The 18,962-nt window shown below is 56.8% G+C and overlaps 5 protein-coding genes across 5 annotated transcripts; 2 read left to right on the top strand and 3 right to left on the bottom strand.

Moving 5' to 3' along the window:
• Positions 1 to 1,430: 1,430 nt before the first annotated feature.
• SLS55_009841 (uncharacterized protein) lies at positions 1,431 to 4,016 on the bottom strand (the record flags this gene model as incomplete). The annotated part of the gene is made up of 8 exons (XM_066781235.1): positions 1,431 to 1,558; positions 1,622 to 1,692; positions 1,747 to 2,594; positions 2,642 to 2,948; positions 3,043 to 3,246; positions 3,294 to 3,424; positions 3,475 to 3,640; positions 3,697 to 4,016. The coding sequence occupies 8 exons, from the start codon at positions 4,014 to 4,016 to the stop codon at positions 1,431 to 1,433; spliced, it is 2,175 nt and encodes a 724-aa protein (XP_066628237.1).
• A 335-nt stretch (positions 4,017 to 4,351) lies between these two features.
• SLS55_009840 (uncharacterized protein) lies at positions 4,352 to 4,677 on the top strand (the record flags this gene model as incomplete). Its single annotated transcript, XM_066781234.1, has 3 exons — positions 4,352 to 4,356; positions 4,410 to 4,537; positions 4,586 to 4,677. The coding sequence occupies 3 exons, from the start codon at positions 4,352 to 4,354 to the stop codon at positions 4,675 to 4,677; spliced, it is 225 nt and encodes a 74-aa protein (XP_066628236.1).
• Positions 4,678 to 4,915: 238 nt separating this feature from the next.
• On the bottom strand, positions 4,916 to 6,642 carry SLS55_009839 (uncharacterized protein; the record flags this gene model as incomplete). Its single annotated transcript, XM_066781233.1, has 6 exons — positions 4,916 to 4,939; positions 4,994 to 5,093; positions 5,145 to 5,273; positions 5,329 to 5,345; positions 5,469 to 6,036; positions 6,083 to 6,642. 6 exons carry the CDS (start codon positions 6,640 to 6,642, stop codon positions 4,916 to 4,918), a joined length of 1,398 nt encoding a protein of 465 aa, XP_066628235.1.
• A 954-nt stretch (positions 6,643 to 7,596) lies between these two features.
• SLS55_009838 (uncharacterized protein) lies at positions 7,597 to 8,523 on the bottom strand (the record flags this gene model as incomplete). Its single annotated transcript, XM_066781232.1, has 2 exons — positions 7,597 to 8,381; positions 8,463 to 8,523. The coding sequence occupies 2 exons, from the start codon at positions 8,521 to 8,523 to the stop codon at positions 7,597 to 7,599; spliced, it is 846 nt and encodes a 281-aa protein (XP_066628234.1).
• Positions 8,524 to 12,281: 3,758 nt separating this feature from the next.
• RIM15 (rim15, signal transduction response regulator) lies at positions 12,282 to 18,163 on the top strand (the record flags this gene model as incomplete). Its single annotated transcript, XM_066781231.1, has 4 exons — positions 12,282 to 12,809; positions 12,863 to 12,940; positions 14,119 to 14,173; positions 14,511 to 18,163. The coding sequence occupies 4 exons, from the start codon at positions 12,282 to 12,284 to the stop codon at positions 18,161 to 18,163; spliced, it is 4,314 nt and encodes a 1,437-aa protein (XP_066628233.1).
• Between the last annotated feature and the right edge of the window lie 799 nt (positions 18,164 to 18,962).

The following is an 18,962-nucleotide window of genomic DNA, read 5'->3' as shown; positions in this document are numbered from 1 at the left end:
GCGAACCCTGAGCACCGGTCGTGGACGTGGGTTGCACGGTTTGCTTCAGCTGAAGGCTCGTGCGAAAGCGATGGTTGGGTGGAGGAGAGAGAGAAGCTGTCTGGTGGATGAGGACCATAATTTATACCTCGCAGCCTCGCTAAAATTACGCTAGTGCTGTGCGAGCACCAGATGTAGAAGGCACAACAGTTACTCAAATGTAGAAGGAACGACCTACCGCTTCACAAAGCTACGAGGCTGGTTCGTTTGGTATTACGTCATGATCGAAACCAGCAATATCCGAACGCGCACGTGTGGCTCGGGCTCTTCTCAGCCAGGAGCCCGGATGAGCTCCAACCTCGATATCTGCAAGCCAAAGAGGTTTACGAGAAGATGGAGGAAGGGAAGATTGCCTACGTCTACAAGAAAGATAGACAATGGAGAGCGGTAAAGAGTGGGGGGTGGTAGGACATTTCGGCCCAGAGCGATGCGCTCCCCATGACTGGGTGGACATGAGGCAATTGATGTGGTATCGCGGTGGACAAGCGATAGTGTTCGAAACAGACCAAAACAGCGTGGTGGTGTCTCAGCTCCAGAATGAACGAAGTGGAAAAAAGAAAGGGCAAAAAAGTAACTCAGGTCGGATTTTCGCACCTAGCCTACAGCTCTGACTTGGGGCGCAGGAACCGCAGTATGACGCCAAAGTCAGATTCGAACATTCGAACTCGTAAACTGGTGCTCACCTCCCCTTAAGAGGTAACCCAACGGATCACAAACCTGCGGGTTTTACAACTTCAAGGTTCCGGTGGCAATGTATAGGGCCGGAGCCTGCCCATCGCACTAACCGTCCGTATTTGATAATGGGGGCTTCGCTGCCGCAGTATACATATTGCAGGTTGGGCTGGTCCAATGTCAACTGTCGGGCGGTGACGTGGCCGCCGGGAAGCCGCGGCGGCGGCATGGTGCGGCGACGCGGATGGGGCAGTTGCACCGTCACGACATGGGCACTTGAAGCAGACGTCCGGCTGAGCTTGAAGACTTAAAGATGGTCTTGGACAGTTCCCAGCTCTCAAACTCCACCTCAATTGCTTGACGATCGAGTGAATTCGCAGCAATCCATATAATTGCAAAGATCTCACCTTGAATATATTCCGCAATCACCTACCTGAACGGGGTATCAGATATCCATCCCGCAATTCCCGAAGGAGACTTATCCGCATCAATGGCACTGCGGCCATACTCTTTCTATGTATCCCTTAAACATATCACAGACACAAACCCTCACTCGCACCGTTGTTCTGGATATATTCTTATTTTTTTTTGTCCTTTCAATATTTGTCTCGCACCGGCCCGCAGATGAAAGAAGAGTAGTGGTAAAGAAAAAAATCAAGTTCTGGTATCTTGGCCGAAGAAACATAGAGAAGAGCCGCCACCGTGCATCATCGTTATCATCACTCCGTCTTCACGACGACCTCATTGGAAGGCGGCAGTGGTGCAGCAGCCCCATTCGACGTTTCTTGGAGCACGTGTGGCCGCCACTTGGTGAGCAGCTTGGTAGTCAAACCCTTCGCGCCGTCATCTGGTAGACCCAAAGTTAGCTCGTTGCACGCATAACAGCCTGGATATCGAAGAGGGCACTTACAGTTCCTCCACAAGTCTTCGACAGCATCTATGCACTGATCCCGCACCGGCGGCCTCATGAGGATGAGGTAACTAAAGAGTCCACTGTCAGAGAAAGTAACCGCCGAGGGAACAACAGTCACTTACTGTATCGCGTTGACCGCCAAGGCGATTCTCTCCGGATCTCTCGCGAGCCCCTTCACACGGTCCAACAGGCCGGGAATGAGCTCGGGAACCTCGGAAAGGAAGCGAATGAGGACCTTATCCTTGGCGTCGAGGTACGGCAAGATGCCATCCAGCACCTTGAGTGCCCACTTCTCGTAGTGCGGCACCGGTTCGACGCCGCCCTCCGCAGTAACCTCAGCCTGCAGCCGGTCGTTGTACCACTCCTCGCACAGCCACGATGCGGCGACGTCGATGCGGCGCCGGAAGTCCTCGAGGACATACAGATACAGCGCGTCGCGGATGGCGTTGCTGATCGAGAACGCTCCACCTTTCCGTGCGATTTCCCCACCTTCCTCCTTCTTGACAACACTTTGGTCGTCTAGCCCTGCCGAGGCGCGCGTTGCCAGACGCGTGATTACCGTCACCCAGGCATCACGATCGTAGCCGCTGGCCGCCAGGCGGTTGAAGCCATGCTTCTGCGTCTGCGTCTTCCCGCGACCGGTGTCGTCGAGGGCGGACATGATGCCAAAGACGCGATTGATGGTGCCTTTGCTGTATTCGACGGTTTCCTGCTCCGTAAGAGCTGGCGGCGGGGCCAGGTTGAAGGTTCCTAATGCCACGTCCGGTTGCCGTCCTATGGCGTTCATATCTGCAGCGAACGTGCTATCGAGCCTGTTGATAATCTGCTCCGTGTCTTCCGATGGCTGGAAGACAGGCTCGTAGTCGTCATCTTCATCCACAACAGGCGCTCTCTGCGTTGCTGCTGCTGATGCATCCAGTGCGCTTCTAGGCTGAATCTTACTTAATGACAGATAACGTGCTCGCACAGCCTGAGAGTGTCAGTAATAGTCTTCGGTGCTGAAAGAGACGGACCTACGTTGATTGCGCTGTCCAACTGCGGTTTGTCAAGGGAGCCGAGGATGGGCACCAAGATCCGCACAAGAAGGTCAATTGGGATGGCTTGCACATCGAAATTTCTTGACCCTTCGTCCTGGGTTAACGTATAGAGCTGTGCGTAGCTTACTGGGCCAGGACCCAACGGAAGTGCACCGGGTGGGGTGGAGGTGTGGACGTCCGCCCCAAGCCGTTGCCTCTTTGCCAGGTCCAGGCCATCGGTTGGTTCGATGGGGGCAGGTCTCTTGCGACTTGTCTCGTCGAAAATTTCCAAACGAGTGTGGTGGAGTCTATCGACATGCTGTTGGATTCTCGGAGCTAATGGGTGATTGGGGTTTCTGATCATTTAGCGTGTATGACAAGAAAGGATGCGGGAGGACTTACTTCTTAACAACGTTTACCAGAAGGGCGCGGACGGTCCGCTCCATGGATTTTATCATAACCTTGGACTTGGGAGTCATGGGTGAATTCGCCAACTTGAGAGGATTGAAATTGAGAACAGTGGAGACGATTTTGTTGGCAATCGAGGCTCGAGTACGGATGAGACTCCCCAAGCAATTGAGGGTGGCAGTGACCAGGAGAGCATCACTACACACAGTCAGAATGTAAACTTTTACAGGAGGATGAATACCGACCTTATCTCGTCCTGGAGAATGCTCAATAGCCTATCCAGCAGACCTGATGCTTCGGCCTCAAGGTTCGGAGGTGGTATCAAAGGATGATCGCGCGGGACGAGGGCGAGGGAAATCTCATTATGTTCGGGACGCTGCTGCGGGTCAGAGAAGGCACGGCGAAGGGGCGATAAGGGAAGCGCACGCGTGGGTCGGCAATGAGGCCGGGAGTTTGGGTCTGGACGACGCGCTGGACGAACTTGATGCAGCAGATGCGCACGCCGGGCGGGGCCGAGTCCATACGGCGGAGGATGTTGGACTTGACCTGGGCCATCTTCTGCCAGTTCGCATTGTCGTGGGGATTGCCGATGCTGCGGGTGAGGTCAGAGAGGGCCGCGCGGGGGGCGGGCGTGAGGCATGGGCTTACATGTAGCGGAACAGCAGCGGGTAGATGCTCGCGGCCGTCTGGACGATGGCCTTGACGACAGAAACATCCTCGGCGGGCTGGTCCAGAAACTCGCGCAGGCGGTCGAGCACCAACAGGCTCAGCTGCTGCTTCTGTTCGGCGGGCAGCAGCGGCGAGGCGAACGTCTCAGCAAGGAACTCGGCACCCCATCTCCGCAGCTCAATGTCGGCGCCCGTGCCGATAATGGGCAGGATGCTGGGCAGAATGGCCGGATAGTTGTTCGGATTGTTGAGCACCACATCCCGCGCCTGGCGCAGCTGCTCCTTTATGCTGGCCTCCATCATCTACTACTGGCAGCCAATTATGCGCGCGACGCGTCCGTCCGCTGCGCGCGCTGCGCACAAATATCCGGGGGTGAACGGGCGGCGCAACGGTCGACCGGGACGTGTGCGGGCCTGGGGACAGGGGCGGAGCGGGCAGAGGCGTGGAGCAGCGAAGTTGGTGTTGAGGGCGAGGAAAGCTGCGAGCTTGCCGGCCGCGGTCAGTCTGGAGCTCTAGCCGCAGCGGAGCGGAGCGGGCCAAGCACCCCGACGCACGCGCCCGCAACAAAGCCTCGGTGACGATCGCATCGCCGCCGACACCACCACCCGCTCGAACCACCACCGCGCAAGTCACCATGGCGTGAGTCTCGCTCCTCGCTGCGCAGCCCGTCGCGCCGCTGACCTCGCCCGCAGCATCCCACGCTCTTCCTACTATGACAAGAACTACCGCCAGGCGCCGGCCCTGATCCGCGCCCGCCAGCCGTACCTGGTCAAAAACATCGTCACCGGCGCCGCAATCTTCAGCTTCGCGATTGGCGTCTGTAAGTTGCGCCACGAGCTTCTTCATGCGCTCCCGCTAATGTCCGAAGATGCCTTCACCATCCGCGCCGTTGCCCAGGACGAGTTCGAAGACGTCAAGGTCCCCGACCATCCCGCTCGCCCGTCGCATGCGAGCGCATGAGCTCGGTTTATTGAAAACAAGTTTCACTTCATTCGCTCTACTTCTGGCTGCATACAATTGGCGTTGTGGGATGTCCGTGGCTGCTTGATTCGCCCGGATAGGGACAGTATGCACGTACTTTCAGCTCAAACACATGGTTCAGAGAAGCACAATCCCGACATTTGATTCTGTGAGCACCACACTACCTCGATCCCGAATGCCTGACCATAGCCACCGCCAATGCCCAAACGACAGGTCATTATATGGTAAACCGGAAACCCTCCTGTATCGGGGGTCAGTGTGGTAACCTTTGGCAGGCTTGACGTTGGAAACTCACTGTTGCCTCGAGTATCTTCGTTCCCCGCTTTTGAGCCCTATTGGCAATCGTGAAGTAGAGCGAGAAGACCATTACGATGCCGACCATCAGTATATGCGAGCTGTCATAGCCGATCAGCAATTACCTCGCCACCAAACGCAGGCTGACCTACCCGATTGAGACCCAGACGGCAGTCGGATATCTCGGTGCTTCATTGCTGCGCACTATGTAACTGCCTGCAATGCCGCCTGCTCCATTGAACGCAGTGCATATCGCCGCGGTGAACACCCGCTTCCATTGTCTGCAGTGCCCCCCTTTTTAGCAAATGAACGTCGAACACATGGTGGTACACTTACCCGACGATGTTATTTGCCTGATATGCCATCAGAGCCGCCCAATTGGCCACATACGCTCCCGTGGCGAGAAACGTCCCGATATATCTCACTGTGACTTGTTGCGCCAACCCCAGCATACAAAACCCGACGACCACACAGACACAGTTGAAAGTGATGATGGGGGCGCGCATCCGATATCTGTCTCCCACCAAGGACGAAAGCAACGCGGGGATGACGGCGTAGTAGTAGGGCGGCGCCGACAGGAGAATGGACTCATTGGACGAAAAGCCCATGCCGCTCTGCAGGATGATGGGGAGAAAGTAGTTCAGCGCGGTGCTGACGACGTTCTGCAGGAAAAACAGGCAGCAGAGGCCGTAGATCTTGGGGTCCAGCGCGTGCACGAGGACCTTCTTGACGGCGAACGGATCGGCGTGCACGTCGGAGCGGTCTCTGTGGATGCGGCTGGCGGCCACGGCGCTCTCGTCCTTGGACAGGAACATGAAGCTGCGGTGGGCGTTTTCGGGGAAGTCGACCATCCACCAGTAGGTGACGATGCCGATGAAGCCGGTGATGGTGCCCTGCACGACGAACATCCATCGCCAGCCCGCGAGCCCGGCGTGGCCGTTCAGGTGGTTCAGCCCGAAGTTGACGATGCTGCCCGTTGCGAGGATGATGACTTGACCGCTTTGGAGGAACGCGAACCTGAGTTGCTGCTCTTCTCTGGTATACCTTTTGAGGTTAGAGCAATGGCGGAGTCTCTGGAGCTGGGACCCACCAAGTACTGATTAGGTAGCCAAGTCCGGGGTAGATCCCTGCCATGGATGCGCCGAGGAGGATTCGAAGCGCTACCATTTGCTTCCATGTCTGGATGAAGCCGGTGCACAAAGTGATCAAGCCAAAGCAGCAGGTGATGAAGGAAAACCAGCGGCGGGGACCAAACGTCCTCACGGCGACCGTCGACGGCAATTGAAAGAAAATGCTCGCAATCGTGAAGATGAAGATGGAAACGGAGTATCGGTTGCCTTTGTCGAGGTCGAGATCCGCGAGCATGGAAGTAACCGAGGCGCTGGAGATGACGCCACTATCGAGAAGGTTGAGACTGCAGAGGATTCCGGCGATGGTACAGAGGCGAAAGTCGACCTTCAGCCGGATCTGCCTCTCGCGAATCGCCTCTTCGTCGTCCAAATTATTGTGGCTGACTTCGGCAAGTTCAGAGTCGGGGGCGATCTTGGGGCCCGACATGTCGGCAGATGGGAAGGATGGAGACAGCGAATCCAGAGTGCCGTAGGAATTTGCAGAAGAGGCCTGAGGTTGTGCGAGAATAGATGCAGACATGGCGGCGGCAATTCAGCTCCTCGGCTCACGCAAGATTGGTCCGGAAGCCGATAAGGCGACGTGCATTGCAGAGGTGCAGTGCAGTTGCCCTGTCGGGTGTTGTCGATGGGGCTTGGCTAGACCTGGACCCCGCCACGGAATCCCTCCTTCGCTCTCCACTATTGGTAGGATAATGACTTCGCCTCGTTTCACTCGACATCCCTAATTGAGTGTCGTGCTCGCGTCTGAAGATCCACTTCTCGCTCGCCAAGTCCGGAACGAGCTTCCGGAGCATTGGACTCGGGGCATAATTGTTCTCACCCATGCTTGACCTTATCTTCTGTGAGTTGGAGGGTATAACTTTTTATATCAAACTTCGGGTCCAGCCTGTCTCATAAACTTTACTCGATCAACGATGCCGCGCCCTCAGTAGGTCGCAGAATTTGATTCTTTGTTGAAAAGTGAGTATAGCCCAACACGGGTTTTCTTCAACCCTTGGGTTCAGTTCGTGCTGGACAACAGCCATGATTGTAACGTTACTGCATCAAAAGCAAATTGTTCATCAGGTCACTGTCGGAATACTTAGGATGGTTGCACCGAGTACCGCTACTTTAGATCGCGTCAATGTCTTACATTCTGTTAGATCAAAAGGAAGGGCAAGCCGAATGTCTCACTCTGACCGCTCGAGAAACTCTGATTCTTGATAGACGTTGTGATGATACGGATTAACGGGCTTCCGGGGTCTCACAAAAATATGACTAATTTCGTAACCACTGATGCTCCCATTCTGAGGCAATTACTCTCAATTGGAACAGATTCCGTCTCATTTCCAGGTATAGAAAAAACAAGAAGCATATCTACAACGCTCGATAATCGTGGGCTATGCAGAGCACCGACGGAAACGCACGGTGCGGCATGCCGGATGGGAATAACAGGCCAAGTCCATGTAAATGCAAATCAATGACGCTTGATACATCATGTCTTCTTACCCACTCCCGGCTCAACTCCAGCTTTTCTCGCAGTAATGAGCATCTTGTCCACGAAGACCTGTACATCAGACGTTTTTACCGGAACTCTGTGATCGCCATCCCACTCCATGAGATCCGCCGAGTCCTTGGAGCAGTACCGGTCCAGCAGTTGGCGATGCAGATGTATGCCAACATCTTTCAATCCGTGAACATGAAGGGTAGGCAGCTTCAGCAGGGCCTCGTCCTGGACCAGGCCTCTGTCCTCGCCCGAATCGGCATCGCCGGCGGTTTGGAACGGGAGGGACTCGCTGTCCGGGCTGAACGCAACGAGCGGCGAGCGGCCGGCCATGAGCACGGCGAAGCGCCAGTCCTGGCTCCACAGCTTCGACTCCACGTTGTCGCCCTCGTAGCCACGCACCACCTGGCCTTTGCTCCGCAGGTCGCGGCGACGCTGGTGCTCGAACAGCAGGCTGGCGCTGACCTTGGCGCCCTGGCTGAAGCCCATGAAGCCGACCCACTCGCCCGTCGCGCCCTGCCGGTCGTCCTCCTCCATGGCGCCCTCGACGTGGTAGCGGATCTCCTCGACGGCGGTGTCGGCGTCGATGGGCTGGTGTTGGGGCAGCCAGCGCAGCCAGCGGCGGTACGGGCCCATGCCCGCGTAGACGGGGATGATGCCGGGGCCGGCGTCGCAGAAGAAGGGCGCGTCGGCGAAGACGAGGCGGAACGAGGTCGAGAGGTGGAAGACCAGGCCGCGCGCCTGGAGGCGGAAGATTTCGCCCGTCACACCGCCGCCTGTGTCGCGCGCAAAAACAGGATGGTCAGCCAATGAGCTTTGTCAGGGCGTGGTTGCTTTTTCAGCTTTGGGGAACATACCATGCAGGCAGAGGACGCGGGGCAGGTGAAGGGTGGGGTCGGCGGTGGTTGTGGTGCCCATGCTTGCGGCTTGCGTGCGTCGCTCAGGGTTGGTGAAGGGACCGCGGGTTATGGAGAGACGGAAGCATCGGGACGGTGGTCTTGAGCGACATGGTATATGTGGGCAGCTCCCGAAGCGGCTGATGCTTGGGCGCTGTTCGGAGTCCGATGAGGTGGGCGGTTTAGGGTTAGTTGCCGGCCCCAACCCGTTAATTGCTGGCCGGTCCGACGCGCAAACCCGGGAGGACGCGCGACGTTGACTTTTGGGTGGCTTGTGCTCGTCGGACCTCACCATGTCCATCCTCCGCAGCAACCCTTGTCTCAACTCAGCAGCCTTTTAGGCCACCGTTACATCCTCTATTCGGATCGTGTCGCCACTAGCGTCCCACATCATCTACATAACAGTCACAGTCTGACCGGTTGTTAAGGATCTAGGCATTCGGTCAATGGGCTAGAAGCGCTGTTAGGGAGCATGTATTTCCGATCCCTGGGGACTTCGGCTTCAATGGTGCATATTTCCTGGCGGACCTCGTACCATGTAACTGTACGATGCAGCTGCGCTTCCGCTCAAATCGCTTCTTCCATGGACTTGGGAGGAATTCAAGGGCCTGTTATCTCCCTCAGAACTGCCAGGGACCAATGGTGGAATTGTGATGCTACAGTGCCGCCGTTCAGCTCGAGACATCCTGACATGTGATAGGAATTTACCGCTCTGCGCACGCGCATTCTGCCCTATGATGCTCACGAAACAGTGGGGTGGGATAATTCACGCCCACTCCTTGGCCTTTGAGCCGTTGATACAGCCCAGCGACATCAGTATCGTTGCTGCAAAGGCTCCTTGCTGCGGACACGATGCGGAAAGCTGAGAAATCCCATTCGACCGCGTCAATACTGAAGGTTTGTGTCTCGTAGATCGCCACAGCAAGCTGGCTGCCTTGCTGCAGAAGAAGGTGTGGTGCTACACTTTTCCCTTTAGTGTTGACTGATGTTTCCTACCTCTTCTCGATAGTAAAGTTGCAGTCATGCTCGCAAGGCGGTCAGAAGTCAGGACTCCAACTTGGGCCGCGGTCCAATTTCCAAAGGAGACAAAATTTAAGGAATCTCGAAGCGGGAAGCTCGAAGAATTTGTGAGGCGGGAAGCCCAAGCCCTCGGAACGCACAGTCAGCTTGAAGGGAAGGTTGGGAAGGTTCCATGCATTATAATTATCCTCAGCTCAGCTCTTGCTCCCAAACCTTTGGGGCAGCCTGAGGTGTCAGCGGACATAAGCCTGGTAGATGGCGCAACAGCAGAATGTCAGCAACGGGATGAGGGTGCAGGATGACCGCACCAGTCCGGGGCGTGAGCACGACATTTGCAGGGGAATGGGATGGAAAGTAAGACGATTGATAGAGGGTAAACATTCCGCACAGCCGACGGACAGGCTTTTGCACGACGGCGAGGATGTGATTGTGACGGCGAGCGCACAGGCCGGGCTGAACATTGAAATAAGCTCGAGCTCGATGTGATGTGCAAGTGCTATGTCCACACGGTGTTCAATGTGACGGGTTTCCCTGAATTATGTGGACAACGACATGTTCATTTCCTTCCTCCTTTGCTTTGTGAATGCCCAAAGGGCTCGGCCGGCAGCTCCTGAGTCGGGGCAAAATCGATAATGGCGAACAACGCATCTGATAAACAGTGACAGGAACGCGTGATAAGCATGTGGCTTGGTATGGACCCCACATAGCCGTATCACCCGTGCAGACGTTGGCCAGTCAGAATCAACGTCAGCAGCGTGGTCTTCCGCTGTCCTCGTGAATGAGTCATGGGGGCAACTCTCTGCGAGCAAGGTGGTGGCCGTGAGCTCTCGGCGGTTACCGTATTGATGGCGTGGTGTTGGCTTAACATGCTGCCCCAAATGCTGGCGAATGGCTTCATGTCCGAGGCTCGGCGGTTCGGGGGATTCCCGAGGAATGATCCGACACGGACGTGTAAGCTGTGCACGAGTTTCACGTTTTTTTGACGGCGGGCTTGCTGCAAGGTGCCGCAAAATCCAATAGACGGCGCGCGCGCCCCATATTTCTGATGTAAAAAAGCGTCGACCGACAGCAAAAGGCCTCCACAGGGACGGAAATATCGCTCAATCAGTTGTTTGATTCCACTCCGGTCAGGGTCTGGCCGGAATGTGGTCGAGGAACGGTTGAGCAGGTCCGGGGCCGTGGTTTCACGCCTCACGTGCGCCCGGCAATGGCTCCAGGGCGTAGCCAAGAGTATAGCCGGCTGTGGTATTATAGCACACCCTCTTCGAGACGAGATGGCTGGAATGGGTGTCTTCGGCCTAGCGGCTGGAATGGGCATATCCGGTCGATCCGCAGATTGGTGGGCCTCCTGCTTTTCTGGTGTGCAGTAAGAAGCGCCGATAGACCAGCGAGTCGAGATCCGCGAGCTCCGCACATGATAGTGGCACATCCAGCTTCTCCGCATGGTCTGCCCTGCCACTGCAGCCGGGAACGATCCCCCCGGCCAATCAGCAGCGGAGGCACACCTCACAAACACAGCAATTGGAGCCACATACGTTACCGGGTATTTATGGAAATGGCCGCGGAGGGAAAGGATCACTGTGGACGTGTACAACCATTGTCCCAGCAACGGTCGAGCCGGGCGAGGGCAGCGCTTTCCTGCCTGAGCCGCTGGCTGCACTCGCCGTCAGGCAGCACGCGACGGGTGCCGAGGCCGCCAGCGCGGGGTAGCAGTAGTGCCAGAGGGTGTCCTCGACGGCCCTCAGGCAGAGCTGGACGTCCGGAGCTGGGGAGGACCAAGTCCCTGAGTGGGGTTTGGACACTGCAGGTACGGATGACGAGTTCATTGGCAGGCATGTAAGCAATGACGAGCAAGCGCATGCTGCTGCACCCCGAGGCGGGCAGCCTGTTCGAGATAAGAACGGTGCGGCGGGCTGCGGTCCCCGGGCACGCCAGAGGCCTTGCGCCGTCGCAGCCGCAGATGCAGATGCAGAGCAGACGTCGCGGCGGCGGCGGTGAGGTTGTTGCGGCGGCGGTCGTCGTATGACGATGGGGCGACGGGCACGAGGGCTGGCGGCGGGCGGGCTGCAGATTCACAGAGAAGACGATCAGTCGCTGGCCGCGAGCAATCCCTGCTGGCGCGCGCGGATCGGCGAGACGGGAGCGCGGCGTGCGACGGCGAGACAGCGACGGCGAAGGTGTGGGCTGGCCGTCGTGCCTGGCGCGCCATCGGGGCGCGGTGAGGGAGCGTGCTGGACGAGGGCGCAGTCAGTTTCGCAGGCCATGCCATCCGATGCGGCGCTTTGTTTTAGTGCTGCGCGCCGCAGACCCACCGCACATGACCCTGCTAGTGCCGCACCAGCCGTTGTTCAAGACTCCAGTGCACCGTTCAACCTGCTCGTCCGCCCACGGACCCCGCTGGGCGCCGCTCTGCCGCCAGTGTGCTCGACCTCCCAGAAACTGCCCGCCTGCAACCACCGCACGCCCGACACGCTCTTTTCCCACCAGCGACACCCGGGCCATGCCCCGACCCTGCTGAGCGCGCCGCCAACAACCACCCACGCCTCCGACCCTGCCCGTGCCCTGCGCCGTATCGTCCTAGGCGCGCCCGAACCGCGCCCCGACGCCCCCCAATTCCGCCCATCGCGACTCCCGCCATGATGGTCGGCTGCTCCACTGTCGCATAACTGCTAGTGTTGCCTGCCTTGCCCGCGGCGCGGCCTGCCGCGACGGGTAGAGCGGTGGCCCGCCCATTCCCCCGACGCTCGATACACCAGAGCCATGGACGACCCTCAGCAACCGCCGCTGGCGCCGCCGAAAGTCACAGCCCTGCGGCTGGGGGCTTTGAATCCACACAACCCCAAGGTGCCCATGGAGAGAACCGTCAGCCAGAACATCCGCGACGAAATGCAAGAGCTCAAGGAGGCCGCCGAGCAGACGCTCAATGTGCTCGTGGACCTCAACCTGGACGGCACCATTCGCTCCGTCAGCCCCTCGTGGCGCGAGGTCGTGGGCTCCGAGCCCGACTCGGTCATTGGGAAGCCCATCGACGACATGCTCCTGGGCAACAAGCGTGCGTTTACCGACGTGGTCGACAACATGCGCCAAGACGATGCCCGAAGCCGCGTCATTCGGTTTTCCATGAAGATGGGTCCCTTTTCGAAGCTGAGGTCCAAGCCAACCCCACCCGAAGCACCCGCTGGAGACGACGTCGAGGCTAGCCGTCCCGAAGAAGAATCCGAGCAAATACTGAACCTTGAGGCCCAAGGAATCATGTCCTACAATCCCGCCTCGGGTGATGACTGCCACGTAGGTCCCTCCCTGCTGGTCGGTCCTAAATTTACTATACTGATCTGCCTTAGACCATGTGGATGATGCGACCTTCCGTGGTTCGGGAGGTGACAATTGACCTTCCCGAGATTCTAGTCGAGTCTCTTGGGGTTGGAGCTGAGGTGCTTGCACGCTATCTGACCGAACTAGCAGAAGCCGGAACAGGCGATCCCTCCTCCCATCCTCCGCCGCCTCCCGTGTTGTGTCGCATCTGCGAGCGCCATATCACCCCGTGGTGGTTCGAGAAACACACCGATCTCTGTTTGCAAGAGCACAAGGCGGAGATGGAGGTGCAAATGGCTCAGGAAGCTCTTACTGACCACCGCAACGCAATCGTCAAAGTTTTAGACGCTCTGGAAGCAAGCTCGCAACGCCAGACCCGGGCTGCCGCCGGAGACGCCAACCAGCCCATTGCCGGACCCCCTCCGGAGTACAAAGGACTCGCCATATCCCCCGCTTCGACCCCCTCCTCCGGCGTCTCTTCAGGAAGGGCGTCACCCGCTTCACCGCCTTCGCGTTCTCGAGACCGCTCAACCGGTCTGGGTCACCGCAGAGCCAGGTCTTTTGCGGTCAGGAGACCTCTATCGAGGATTGTCGAGCTGGTACTGGATCTTTGTGACACCGCTCTGGAAATCAACACGCCCGCCATCAAGGATACCCGCGGCCAGCTGTCTACGGAACTGAGGACGCAGTCGCCCCAGTCGGAAAACCGCATATCTCAAGTGCTCCAGTGGCAGTCCCCAAACATGGGGGCTAACGAAGGAGAGCAAGGCTTGTCGGCTCTTTGTGAAGACACCGCCAGGTATTGCAGGGCGAAGGTGGATGCAATCTTCCGGTACCGCAGGATTCTGGAGTATTCGGAACGCATTCGCGTCGAGTTTGAAGTTTTGGTACAGGAGTGTGTCGAGGCCGCAATAAGCAAGGCTGCAAGTATCGCTCGCGGCGAGCTGAGCGACTCAACAGATACTTCTGACACTGCCAGCCAGCCAGACGAGACCCCTACTGAGGGCGAACCCCCTGATATTCCGCAGGAAGAAGGCATGTTCTCCTGTTCACTAGAAAACCCGTCCGCCATGAGTCAGGCTTTCCGGAGCGCTTCCGAAATATCCCTAGCCTCGTCCTCTCACCTGGATCGCCGTCCTTCATCAGCAGCCACGTCGACTAGGTCTAGCAGCCCCCGCGGCAGCCAGACGCCTCGATCGCACGCAGGGGCAATGAACATCGTTTCCCACAGCAAAAGAACGTCGATGCACCTCGAAAGTGATGCCGGAGCCGATAGTGACAGTAGCGTCAGGTCTTCGGTCTTGTCTGGGCCACGAAGAGCCGATTCACCGGGCTCGGAGGTGAGTCTTAGCAGAGTTGCAAGCTCTCGCGAGCGCAAGCGGAGGAGCCTCATACTCCCCAGCGTCATGTCAAGTAGGCAGCAGTCTCCTGCCAGAGCTGGCATGCAGCCGCCACCTTCGCCCCTTAGAATGAAAGGACGTATATCCATAGGGCCAGACGGTATACACTCTCCCATCACATCTCCCGTCCTATCAACAAGCGATTTCTCTTCTCCTGCCCTTGCGGCCTATCCGATCCACCACCATCGACGACAATCCTCGACTGCCGGGTCTGACATCGCCAAACCACCCGTTTCTCCGCGGTTGATCCCGAGCAGTAATCCTCAACCAAGGGCAGTACCGCCTTCCATCAAAGATTTCGAAATCATCAAACCAATCAGCAAAGGTGCTTTTGGTAGCGTTTACCTTTCGAAGAAGAAGTCCACGGGTGACTATTTTGCCATCAAGGTGCTCAAAAAGGCAGACATGGTCGCGAAAAACCAAGTTACCAATGTCAAGGCTGAGAGAGCCATCATGATGTGGCAAGGCGAGAGCGATTTCGTCGCAAAGCTGTACTGGACGTTCTCCAGCAAGGACTACCTCTATCTTGTGATGGAGTATCTCAATGGCGGCGACTGCGCGTCGTTGATCAAGGTCCTTGGTGCTCTCCCGGAGGATTGGGCAAAGAAATATTTGGCGGAAGTCGTACTTGGCGTAGAGCATCTCCACAGTCGTGGCATTGTCCACCGCGATCTGAAGCCGGACAATCTCTTGATTGACCAAAAGGGCCACCTCAAACTGACCGACTTTGGTCTGTCTCGTATGGGTTTGATCGGCAGACAGAAGAGAGCGCTCAATAGCAAGTCTGATGAACAAGCACCCGATCTTCTCAAAGGAGGGCCTTTTCATCGCGCGCTGTCCGTTACCTCTTCTAGATCTGCTTCTTTCGACGCCCAAGGGTCTCAACACTCGCCCCAAAACACCCCATCTCTTATGCCTGCTAGCGGTGATCTCAACCAACCATCCTACTTCAGCCTGTCCAAGGAGCCAGCCCGTGAACTATCACGCCGGACCTCGAACAACCGTAGCGATAGCGGAGATAGCGACGCCCTCCAGAACATGTTCCGCCGCTTTTCCATCGCCGACGATGCTGTCAGTGGTCAACGCCGGTCCCCCATCGACGAAGAGGTGTACATGAGCGAAGACGGTGGCTCACCGGATCCCTACGCTCTTCAGCCAACGGTTAGCCATTCCAGCGCTGCACACAATGCAAACCCCCCTCAGAACTCTGGTATGCTACCTCCTCCTTTGGCTCTGTTCGATCCTGAAGACAGCAACCGTCGATTTGTCGGCACGCCCGACTACCTTGCCCCTGAGACAATCAATGGAAGCGGCCAAGATGAAGTCAGCGATTGGTGGTCACTTGGATGTATTCTGTTCGAGTGTCTTTATGGGTACCCTCCATTCCACGCCGAAACTCCGGACGAGGTGTTCCAGAACATCTTGGAACGTAAGATTGACTGGCCGCCGGAAGATGAGTACGAGGTTTCAGAGGAGGCCACCGACTTGATGAACCGCCTAATGTGCACCGATCCAAGGAAGAGACTTGGTGCCAACATTGATGATAAATTCTCTTGCGGAGGCGAGGAAATTAGGAACCACCCGTGGTTCGCTGATACTAATTGGGACTCGCTGCGTGACGATGAAGCGTCTTTCGTGCCTGCTTCCGAGAACCCAGAAGACACGGAGTACTTTGATGCAAGAGGAGCAACGATGCAGAACTTCGCTGCAGAGTTTGAAGACCAGGCCGTATCTTCGGCTGGGACCCCTGGTGCGGACTACCATGACAGGCCTCACGATGCGTTGTCACGCGTGCGCTCTCAGGTCCAAGTCAATTCAGTCAAGAGGAGCTTAATGCCACTGCACATTCCGCCACATGTACGAGAGGGTAGAAGCAGGCGACTCAGCGAGCCCATGGCGACGGACGATTTCGGTGCATTTGCATTCAAAAATTTGCCTGTTCTCGAGAAGGCGAACAAAGATGTCATCCAGAAGCTTCGTGCAGAAGCCATGCAAGCCCAAAGCAAGGCTCCGTCAACAGCGACGTCCCCATCCGTCACTTCGCCGACCCCTTCGCTTGAATCCAGTCCGATGGTGCCGATGCCATTGAAGAGGACACACTCAACTACTGGAAAGGGCGGCCGGCCTGCATCGCCTTCCGTCAGCCAGGTCAGCTCTTCTCCTAGTCGCGCATCTCAACCTTCGTCGCCCCTGCTTGTGTCGTTCAGCACAGGGCAAAACCATGAACGCAGGAAGACTTCCAGCGGAACTTCGTCATTATCTCATCAACCCAGCAACACGAGTACGACTAGCAGTTCCCTCCAGCCTGGAAGCTTTTTCGAGCCGAAGTTGGCCGGTAAACCCGCCAAAACGCCAGGTGTCCCGGTTCCTGCGGAGAAATCAAGCGCCATCACGCAGGCACGGCAGAACAGTCTCCCTCCTGGGGCGGTATCTTCTCCCAGAGCTCGCTCGCAGACTTTGGATTCCCAGGATGGCGAATTTGCATCTAGCCAGCACAAGAGACGAAGTCAGGTTTTGGACGTATCACCGTCATCATCTGACACGGAAGAGTCACGTCAGAAAGCCCTTCTTCGGGTACACCGCCGCAGACAGAGTTCCCGCCGAATGTCTCACATTGCAGCAGACGGGCCTTACTTCAGGCCCTTGGACATCCTCATTTGTGAGGACCATCCCGTGTCGCGTCTGGTTATGGAAAAGCTGTTGGAAAAGTTGCGCTGTCGCGCGATCAAGGTCCAGACTGGGCCGGAAGCGATGCGCTATGCCATGAGTGAAGTCAAGTTTGACATCATCATGATGGAGTATCGGCTGCCACAAGTCAACGGAGCTGACGTCGCTCGCATGATCCGAGAAACCAAGAACGCCAACAGCCACACGCCAATTGTTGCCGTCACTGGATACCTCAAAGAGCTACAAGCACCTCACCATTTCGATGCGTTGATCGAAAAGCCTCCGACCATTGCCAAATTGACGGAGGTGATTGGACGACTATGCCAATGGAAATCCCCACCGCCAAACTGGACTCCGTCAATGCTGACGTCGGTCGTCCCGTCCAATCTCCGCCAAGAGACTTCGCGGATGGAAGATAGCCCAACGTCGAACTCATCCAGCTTTGCCGCAATGCCGTCGGGCAGTTACCGAGGCTCCAGTCGCGAGGACTCCATCAGTTCAAGCTTCTTTGGAGACAATGAGAACAAAAACGACGAAGTTGCCGTGGTCATTGACCGCCAGCCAACCGACGACTGGAGAGATCGTGACATGGCCCACGCGTTTGGTGGACTGGGAATATCCGACGAACCAGCCGTTGCTAAAGATGCAAAAGATGCGAAGAACCTCCTAGCAATTCCGACAACCGTTCCTCTTCGCCAGGAAGCCTCGGCGCCCGCTGCCATGGAGCATACTCCGCACACCCCGGTCCGTAAGCAGAGGTCTTCTGAGCAAATCAATGCTAAGCGGCGCTCGCTGGAGAACAAGAAACACGAGTCGGCCGAGTCTGGCGATGATGAAGACGAGGAGTTGGGAAACTCACAGACAAGGACGAAGAGTCCCAAAGGTAGGACACGAGGCTCTTCGAAACTCGGTCTTGAGATGATGCGTACGAACAGCCATGGTAGCGTCGTGTCAGTAGAGGAGATGGCGGCGGTGGACAGCCTGAGTGCCTCGCCTCCACCGGCAATCTCCGAGGAACAGTGCATCGACGATTCGCAGGCCGAGGCGGCGCCGGTGACGCCTGCGAAGATGGAAGATGAAGTGGAACAGCCCGAGAAGGCAAGTTTAACCATCACGCCTCCGGAGATGCTCCCTCATCTACCCGGAAACGCGGTTAAGGAGATCGAAATGGATACAGACGCCACGCCGAAGGCCTCGCACACGGAGCCTGATCCAGATCCTACGCCGAAGGCATCCACATCTCCATCCCGAAACCGAGAGTAGACGAGCGTTCAAAGTATGACCTAACAAATTGGCTCCCTCCACAATCATCTTTCTATTCTTAGCGCTCCGTGGAGCGTTCAACCTTAGCCAGCAGCCTCTTCAGATTGTCAAGGCTGCCCCTTTCGTTCATTATATACCTTCGCCAGTTTCCTTCAAAATGAGTACCCAAAGTTTTTTCTTCGTTGATAGCAAGCGAGGAGTTGGTGGCCACAAGTCCAAATCTTTCCTTCGTGTTCTTTCTCACCTCAATTGGAGACTGTAGCGGGCAGATGTACTTTTCTTTCGCCTCTGGGAGTTCTTTGGGAAAGGATGGCAGCGCAGACCATCGAGAGTCAGAACGGTGGTTTGCCGGGTGGCGGAAAAACGGTCGCGCTTTCGACGGTGCTTTCAAGTGTACAATTTCTGCAAAGCAACGGTGACATCAGATTGCAAAAAAAAAGAAACAAACAAACAGCCCTCAGCTGAGTCAGCAGACGGGACAAAAAAGCATTCTTGTTTTCTATCAACCGAAGACCAACACGCATTTCGTTGCTTTCTGTGTAGTTTGATGTTGGATCAGCGCGTCCGGTAAGCAGGATGGAGGCAAGACAAGGACCCGGATTGTAGATATCACCCTTCTCATAGGAGGCAGAGCTCTGAATCAAAGTCAACCGCGCGTCCTGCGGTGCGCTCGACACATCCTACCAGATACAAGTGCTAGATTGTGTGGTGAGCATGGGCGCCGTTGTGTTGGAACGCACACTTTTTGTCTGTTCTATTTTTTCCCTTTCCCTTCGTTTCTGGTCGTAAGCCCTGCCGG

The sequence above is a fragment of the Diplodia seriata genome (genome assembly GCF_021436955.1).
Source record: "Diplodia seriata strain FDS-637 chromosome Unknown scaffold_11, whole genome shotgun sequence".
NCBI classification, from domain to species: domain Eukaryota; kingdom Fungi; phylum Ascomycota; class Dothideomycetes; order Botryosphaeriales; family Botryosphaeriaceae; genus Diplodia; species Diplodia seriata.
The sequence above is the reverse complement of the archived record's forward strand: the minus strand, read 5'-3'. Positions and strand labels throughout refer to the sequence as shown.